Source organism: Magnolia sinica, chromosome 13 (assembly GCF_029962835.1).
Source record: "Magnolia sinica isolate HGM2019 chromosome 13, MsV1, whole genome shotgun sequence".
NCBI lineage: Eukaryota > Viridiplantae > Streptophyta > Magnoliopsida > Magnoliales > Magnoliaceae > Magnolia > Magnolia sinica.
Window position 1 is genome coordinate 12,940,228 of NC_080585.1, and position 9,528 is coordinate 12,949,755.

Sequence of the window (9,528 nt, forward strand, 5' to 3'; positions counted from 1 at the left end):
ACTAAAGATTTCTACCTACTTCATATTTGGGATCATGTCCTAAAGTGAGCTGGAAAAACTGATGGATGGAGTGGATATACAATACACACATCAAGGTGGACCCCCACGGTGTAGCAAAACACCTGTTAACATGTTACCCAGATAACACCTAACCAGCTCCTGGAGAAACAGTTATTGTACTTGTAAACTATGAATTGCAGAAGCCTGAAGCAAACTCCAGCACAAACAACCCATTTCTCCTACCTATTTTTTCTTAGTTTTTTTATTACAGAAAGGATGAAAAATGTCCGGTGATATAAGTGAAAAGTGATCTGCATCAAGGGGAATGGAGGCCTGAAGTTTCGTACAGGAATCTACTGATTACTTTGCCTACTGGAGCCCAGAGGACATGCATTAAAGCTGCATGTAGAACTAACTTCTTTTTAAGAAAAATTTTCCCCAGCTTGTTGTAAACTGGAATTTTGAGTGGGTCTTATTACAATCCCTGGTTTTTGTTGGTTCTTTCATGCTTTTGGCTCCACCTGCAATGGTAGCATAAGATTATACCAACATTGATGTTATGAATTTTTCAGGACAAAACTGTGCCGTTTCAGCGGTGCTAAGATATACCTAGGAAAAGGTATCAAATTTGTGCGACCTGATTCCCAGGTAAACATCCTAAATGGCTGAATTTGGAATTGAGTTTTTCTTGTTTTAATCCTGAACTCCCTTTATTCTTCTTTCTCACAGGTGTTCTTCTTCTCCAACTCAAAATGCAAGCGCTACTTCCATAACCGATTGAAGCCTTCCAAGCTTACTTGGACAGCTATGTACAGGAAGTAACACAAGAAGGTAATTTTGCTTGGTAGAATTTTAAGTTTAGGATCCTAATGCAAAGCGCATTTACTAATTCTTCCACAGTCTTTAGCCTCAGTGATCACAATAGTAGGCTACCATTCTAATCTCTAACAATTCTATTGGCACCTCAAGTCACCGGCGCCTTTTTTTTTTCTCTACCCATGAGTCGACCCACATGGTTGTATGGTTGGATGACCTACATTGAAACTTGATGCTGCAGGACATGCCTTAACAATTGAAAGTGAGGCTTCTAGAAGAGGTGGGAGAGCACGATACAGAACGGATTGTCTGTAAGCACGATATTTTCATGCCTTAGATTGTGTCATGAGTTTCTTGTTTGAAAATATTGATATATGGTTTTTTATTTGATTTCTTTGTTGATATATGTGTGGATGTGATCTTTTATATTTTATTTTTAAGTTTACGACTTCTTGGCTATTTATATGATTTTTTGTTTATATGAATGAATATTCCTTTGACACTGTTTATTGATTTTATAAATTGTATTAGAAACTAGGAAGTATTTGTTGTGGTTATTTCATTTGATTATGCTCACTTAAATTTGATATGAATGCCAATGAGTTAATTTCAGTTCATTAATAAGTGCTCCAAATGTACTCTTAGTGCTCTAAATGTTTTTATTTTGACTATCGATTTTCCTGAAAGGACTGAAGTTTTGATGTTACAATTGTTTTGCAAGGGGAATACTCGCAACCATATTTAAAACCACCGCATTTGGATCACCCTATTTCTACACTTCTTTCAGAATTTACAATGGCTTTCAATCGCATTCTTTCCGGTGATCATAATGGAAATTACAAAGGCCCGCTCATGCTTACTCTGAAGGCAGGGTACGTATACCATCGGAGCCTTTTATCATATCACTTTCCTTTTGCCCTCCTTTGTTGTTTGAAATTTGTGAAGGTTCTATTAGGTAGACTATTGCAAAAGCACGTCATAAAGGAAAGTTTCGACCAAATATATTGAGTTTAAGAGAACCATTGAGAAAATTAACATCTTCCCTTGATGCTAGTGGATATTAACAACAGTAAAATGCCACTTTCAACTACCCATGTGACATTACTGTTCAAATTCGGCCTCATTCACATTTAAAAAGGAAGTAGGATTAGACATACCCATCTTCTAAACTAGAAAATTTTCCTCAGTTCCTGAGATTTAAGGCTCTCTTGAATATAAATTGTTGTTGATGGGTTCTTTCTTGCTATCAGTTTTGTTGGTCTGTAAGGAAAACCTTGGAAGCATACAATGGAAGGTAAGGAAAACTCTCGAGTTTCCTTCTTTGAATTATGAAAAGGTATTTGTGCCCTTTTCATTGAGTGGGTAGTTGATTACTCAAGCATGACGGTTATGCGCATTCTTTCAGGTGGATGTTGCATGTGGGAGGATTGGAGCTGCATATTTCAGATTCAAGCATCTGATACGCCTCTTGTCAAGAATGCACATGATTGGATTGGCCTGGCCATTTGGACATGCCGTATTTATGTATTTGCTCGAAATTGATGAAGCAGACCCGGATGTGCGTCAGAGCTATCCGGATGAGCGGGGGTCCCTAGAAGGTGGGAACCGCTGTTATGACTATGATGAAGCTGTCCATTTTCTATGGACGACATTGGAAGGGCCTGACCATTTGGACACGCCGTGTTTATGTATTTGCTCAAAATTAATAGAGCAGACCCGGATGTGCGTCGGAGCTATCCGGATGAGCGGGGGTCTCTGGAAGGTGGGAACCGCTGTTATGACCATGATGAAGCTGTCCATTTCCTATGGACGGCATTGGACGGGCCTGGCCATTTGGACAGGCCGTGTTTATATCTGTATTTGTAGGGACCACACCCTTAACCTAAACCCGAACCCATTCTCAAATCCCAAAACCTATAACTTAAACCTAAACCTATAACCTAAACTCGAACTCATTCTCAAATCCCAAAACCTATAACCTAAATCTAAACCTTAACCTAAACTTATAACCTATAACCTAAACCAAAACTAAAACCTATAACCTAAACTCGAACGCATTCTCAAATCCCAAAACCTATAACCTAAATCTAAACCTATAACCTATAACCTAAACCAAAACCAAAACCAAAACCTATAACCTAAACCCGAACCCATTCTCAAATCCCAAAACCTATAACCTAAATCTAAACCTTAACCTAAACCTATAACCTATAACCTAAACCGAAACATATAACCTAAACCAAAACCAAAACCTATAACCCAAACCCGAACCCATTCTCAAATCCCAAAACCTATAACCTAAACCTAAACCTATAACCTATAACCTAAACCAAAACCTATAACCTAAACCTAAACCTAATCCTAAACCTAAACCTAAACCTAATCCTATAACCTAAACTCAAATCCCTAAACCTTAACCTATAACCTAACCTAAACCTATACTTATAACTTAAAACTATTCTCAAATCCCAAAACCTATAACCTAAACCTAACCTTTCCCTAAACCTATAACCTAAACTCAATTCCCTAAACTTAAACCTAGACCTAGACCTAAACCTAAACCTATAACCTAAACTCAAATCCCTACACCTTAACCTATAACCTAACCTAAACCTATACTTATAACCTAAAACTATTCCCAAATCCCAAAACCTATAACCTAAACCTAACATTTCCCTAAACCTATAACCTAAACTCAATTCCCTAAAGTTAAACCTACACCTAATCCTAATCTCAACTCCCTAACCTAAACTTAAACCTAAACTTGAAAACCCAAACTTAAACCCAATCCCGAACATGAACCCGATTTCCTAAACCTAAACCATAACCCATTCTCAAATCCAAAAACCTATAACCTAAACCTTAACCTAAACCTATAACCTAAACCAAAACCTATAACCAAAACCTATAACTAAAACCTAAACCAAAACCTATAACCTAAACCCCAACTCATTCTCAAATTCCAAAATCTATAACCTAAAACTAAACCTTAACATAAACCTATAACCTATAACCTAAATCAAAACCTATAACCTAAACCAAAACCAAAACCTATAACCTAAACCCGAACCCATTCTCAAATTCAAAAACCTATATCCTATAACCTATACCCGAACCCATTCTCAAATCCAAAAACCTATAACCTATAACCTATAACCTAAACCAAAACCTATAACCTAAACCCAAACCCATTCTCAAATCCCAAAACCTATAACCTAAACCAAAACCAAAACCTATAACCTAAACCCGAACCCATTCTCAAATCCAAAAACCTATAACCTAAACCTATAACCTATAACCTATAACCTAAACCAAAACCAAAACCTATAACCTAAACCCGAACCTATTCTCAAATCCCAAAACTTATAACCTAAACCTAAACCTTAACCTAATTCCATAACCTAAACTCAAATCCCTAAACCTTAACCTATAACCTAATCTAAACCTATACTTATAACCTAAAACTATTCTCAAATCCCAAAACCTATAACCTAAACCTAACCTTCCCCTAAACCTATAACCTAAACTCAATTCCCTAAAGCTAAACCTATACCTAATCCTAATCTCAACTTCCTAACCTAAACCTAAACCTAAACTTGAAAACCCAAACTTAAACCCAATCCCAAACCTGAACCCGATTTCCTAAACCTAAACCATAACCCATTCTCAAATCCAAAAACCTATAACCTAAACCTAAACCAAAACCAAAACCTATAACCTAAACCCGAACCCATTCTCAAATCCCAAAACCTATAACCTAAACCTAAACCTTAACCTAAACTATAACCTATAACCTAAACCAAAACCTATAACCAAAACCAAAACCAAAACCTATAACCTAAACCCGAACTCATTCTCAAATCCCAAAACCTATAACCTAAACCTAAACCTAAACCTTAACCTAAACCTATAACCTATAACCAAAACCAAAACCTATAATTTAAACCAAAACCAAAACCTATAACCTAAACCCGAACTCATTCTCAAATCTCAAAACTTATAACCTAAACTTAAACCTTAACATAAACCTATAACCTATAACCTATAACCTAAATCAAAACCTATAACCTAAACCAAAACCTATAACCTAAACCCGAACCCATTCTCAAATCCAAAAACCTATAACTTAAACCTATAACCTATAACCTAAACCAAAACCTATAACCTAAACCCGAACCCATTCTGAAATCCTAAAACCTATAACCTAAACCTAAACCTTAACCTAATCCTATAACCTAAACTCAAACCCCTAAACCTTAACTTATAACCTAACCTAAACCTATACTTATAACCTAAAACTATTCCCAGATCCCAAAACCTATAACCTAAACCTAACCTTTCCCTAAACCTATAGCCTAAACTCAATTCCCTAAACCTAAACCTACACCTAATCCTAATCTCAACTCTCTAACCTAAACCTAAACTTAAACTTAAACTTGAAAATCCAAACGTAAACCCAATCCCGAACCTAAACCCGATTTCCTAAACCTAAACCATAATCCATTCTCAAATTCAAAAACCTATAACCTAAACCTAAACCAAAACCAAAACATATAACCTAAACCCAAATCCATTCTCAAATCCCAAAACCTATAACCTAAACCTATAACCTATAACTTAAACCAAAACCAAAACCTATTATCTAAACCAAAACTAAAACCTATAACCTAAACCCGAACTCATTCTCAAATCCCAAAACCTATAACCTAAACCTAAACCTTAACATAAACCTATAACTGAAATCAAAACCTATAACCTAAACCAAAACCAAAACCTATAACCTAAACCCGAACCCATTCTCAAATCCAAAAACCTATAACCTAAACCTATAACCTATAACCTAAACGAAAACCCGAACCCATTCTCAAATCCTAAAACCTATAACCTAAACCTAAACCTTAACTTAATCCTATTACCTAAACTCAAATCCCTAAACCTTAACCTATAACCTAACCTAAACCTATACTTATAACCTAAAACTATTCCCAAATCCCAAAACCTATAACCTAAACCTAACCTTTCCCTAAACCTATAACCTAAACTCAATTCCCTAAAGCTAAACCTACACCTAATCCTAATCTCAACTTCCCAACTTAAACCTAAACCTAAACTTGAAAATCCAAACTTAAACCCAATCCTGAACCTGAACCCGATTTCCTAAACCTAAACCATAACTCATTCTCAATTCCCTAAAGTTATAACTTATAAGTTATAACCTATAACTTAAACCTATAACCTTTCCCTAAACCTTTAACTTAAACCTAAACTTAAAACCTAAATGTATTCTCAAATCCTTAAACCCAAACCTATACCTAATCCTAATCTCAGCTCCTTAACCTAAACCTAAACTTGAAAACCTAAACCTAAACCCGATCCCGAACCCAAGCCCGATTTCCTAAACTTAAACCTATAATCAAGTTCCCAAAAGCTATAACCTATAACCTAAACCTAAACCTTAACCTAAACCTAAACCTATAACCTTAACCTAAACCAAAACCTATAACTTAAACCTTAACCTATAACCTATAACCTTAACTTATAACCTATAGCCTAACCTTAACCTAAACCTTAACCTAAACCTATAACCTAAACCTAAACTAAAACCTATAATCATATGGTGAGACTATTTCTTTTGTGTCAATTTCATTCCTCTTTGAGTTTTTTTTTTAAAATTCATTAAGAAAAAAAAAGTGGTTATACATGATGCACTTCTTTCGCTTTATCTTTCTTTTTCCCAATGAGCATTCTAATTTATGAATGACATGACTGTTTGTAGGATGATGGAATATACGAAGCTGTTGAAATTTCAGGGTGAAGTCGAGCACATTTCTCTAATGAAACCAAAGATTTGTATTTTCAACATTATTGTAATTGTAATTGATTGAATGAATTGGATTGTAATTTATTGTAATTGTAATTAATTGAATGAATTGGATTGTAATTTATTGTAATTGTAATTGATTGAATGAAGGATTGTAATCGATTGTAATTGAATGAATGAATGATTGTAATTGAATGAATGAATGATTGTACAGGTGGGAATTGAATGAACAAATGATTATAAATAATTTTTTAATGTACAAAATAGCTACGGATATTGACCGCAGCCACTAATCTGACAGGTGTAGCCTTTTCAATTTTGCATATTGCTATGCACTTTTAGCTACAAATAATATCCGTAGCTATTTGAAGTTTTCGCTACAGATTTAATTGCTACGGATTATATCTGTAACTATTACACCCTATAGCTACGGATTAAATCCGTAGCCATAGGTTCAAGACTTATTGTTACGGTACCTACGGCCACGGTCAAGCTACGGACCAAAACCGTAGCCATAGGTTTATGGCTACGGTTTTTATCCATAGCCTTAGCCCTGTTTTTTGGTAGTGAGCACTCCATTAGTCAATCACTTCAAGCTTTTTAAAGAGCAAGGTGCGAAGATGTAAAAGGAACGAAACTACATGTCTAAAGTCCCATACGCGTCAGCTATTGGGAGTCTCATATATGCTATGGTGAGCACAAGGCCAGATATAACCTATAGCCTAACCTTAACCTAAACCTTAACCTAAACCTATAACCTAAACCTAAACCAAAACCTATAATCATATGGTGAGACCATTTCTTTTGTGTTAATTTCATTCATCTTTGACTTTTTTTTTAATTCATTAAGAAAAAAAAGTGGTTATATATGATGCACTTCTTTCACTTTGTCTTTCTTTTCTCCAATGAGCATTCTAATTTATGAATGACATGACTGTTTGTAGGATAATGGAATATACGAAGCTGTTGAAATTTCAGGGTGAAGTCGAGCACATTTCTCTAATGAAGCCAAAGATTTGTATTTTCAGTATTGTTGTAATTGTAATTGATTGAATGAATTGGATTGTAATTGATTGTAATTGTAATTGATTGAATAAAGGATTATAATTGTAATTGATTGAATGAAGGATTGTAATTGATTGTAATTGAATGAATGAATGATTGTAATTGAATGAATGGATAATTGTACAGGTGAAAATTGAATAAACAAATGATTATAAATAATTTTTTAATATACAAAATAGCTACGGATATTGACCGTAGTCACTAATCTGACAGGTGTGGCCTTTTCAATTTTGCATATTGCTACGGACTTTTAGCTATAAATAATATCCGTAGCTGTTTGAAGCTTTTGCTACAGATTTAATTGCTACAGATTATATCTGTAGCTATTACACCCTATAGCTACAGATTAAATCCGTAGCCATAGGTTCAAGACTTATTGTTACGGCACTTACGGCCACGGTCAAGCTACAGACCAAAACCGTAGCCATAGGTCTATGGCTACGGTTTTTATTCGTAGCCTTAGCCCTATTTTTTTGTAGTGAGCACTCCATTAGTTAATCACTTCAAGCTTTTTAAGGAGCAAGGTGCGAAGATGCAAAAGGAATGAGACTACATGTCTAAAGCCCCATACGCGTCAGCTATTGGGAGTCTCATGTATGTTATGGTGAGCACGAGGCCAGATATTGCTCAAGCAGTGAGAGTTGTTAGCAGGTTCATGAACAACCCCAGGAGGGAACATTGGGAAGCTGTGAAGTGGATCCTTAGATACCTGGTAGGTGCTAAGGATATATGTTTGTGTTATGGAGGATCGAAAATCAAGTTACAAGGCTACATAGATTCAGATTTGGCAGGAGATATCGACAGTAGAAGAAACACTACAGGATATGTCTTTACTCTAGGTAGTGCTACAGTTAGTTGAGTCTCTGAGTTACAGAAGATAGTATCTATCAGTACAATGGAAACAAAATATGTTGTAGCTACAGAAGCGTGCAAGAAGATGTTGTGGATGCAAGGTTTCATGGAAGAGTTGGGAAAGAAGCAAGCAGATTGCAAGCTATACAATGACAGTTAGAGTGCAATACACTTGGCTAAGAATTCAGTCTTTCATTCAAGGACCAAGCATATTGACATCAGATATCACTCCATACGTTCGTTACTGGAAGATGGATCAATAGATCTGGAGAAGATTCATACAAGTGAGAATCTTATGGATATGCTGACTAAGGCAGTCACGTGAGAAAAACTGAAGCTCTGTTCAGCTTTAATTGATCTTCAGGCTTGAAGACGGGGACGTTGTGCACTCCGAATGTAGAAGACAAAAGTTTATGGTGATATGTCTTCAAGTGGGAGAGTGTTGAGATGTGGAGCCACATCTGAACAGGGTCACTTGACCAGTCGAGTGGGCTGCTCGACCGGTCGAGTGGCCTACTGGACGAGTCGAGGGTTCGCTCGACTCAAAGTCCAGCGAGCTACAGTTTTTTGGGTTTGAGGTGTTCGACCAGTCGAGGAGCCTGCTTGACCAGTCAAGGCTATGTAGATTCTTGCGCAGATTTGGTGCGAACTGCGTAAATTTGAAGTGGTTTTTGCAGATGTGCGAAAGGGAAGTTGCCTAAATTATAAATAGGGGTCCCTAGGGCTATTTTAGGGTTATGGGAGTTATTCTAAGGTATATGCAAATGGTTTTTTCTGTACATCAAAGGGGAAAAGGTTTGTATATTGCTTGTAATCTTGTTTTCTTCATAGTGGATGTTTGTACCCATGGTTTTTTTTACCCTTGTTGGGGTTTTTTCACATATATTTTGTCTTGTAGTTTTTTTGGAATGCTTTGATTCTTCTTCTAGATAATATTTCTTTCTTGTTTATCGTTTGTGGGTGAGACCAGAGAT

The 9,528-nt window shown here is 36.0% G+C and overlaps 1 protein-coding gene across 2 annotated transcripts; it reads left to right on the forward strand.

Moving 5' to 3' along the window:
• Nucleotides 1-1,528: 1,528 nt before the first annotated feature.
• Nucleotides 1,529-3,095, forward strand: LOC131224041 (uncharacterized). Of its 2 annotated transcripts, none has more exons than XR_009160807.1 (2): nucleotides 1,529-1,688; nucleotides 2,222-3,095. XR_009160807.1 is itself a non-coding variant. In XM_058219620.1 (2 exons), exons 1-2 carry the CDS (start codon nucleotides 2,045-2,047, stop codon nucleotides 2,753-2,755), a joined length of 600 nt encoding a protein of 199 aa, XP_058075603.1. In that variant the 5' UTR covers nucleotides 1,529-2,044; the 3' UTR covers nucleotides 2,756-2,826. The 2 variants fall into 2 exon arrangements, 1 of the variants encoding a protein (XP_058075603.1); XM_058219620.1 differs by having other exon boundaries at nucleotides 1,529-2,110; nucleotides 2,222-2,826.
• Nucleotides 3,096-9,528: the final 6,433 nt, after the last annotated feature.

Coding starts and splice junctions, on each gene's coding strand:
- LOC131224041 (XM_058219620.1), top strand. CDS start 2,045: ATGGGTTCTTTCTTGCTATCAGTTTTGTTGGTCTGTAAGGAAAACCTT. Junction 2,111..2,221: donor TTGGAAGCATACAATGGAAG/GTAAGGAAAACT, acceptor GCATTCTTTCAG/GTGGATGTTGCATGTGGGAG.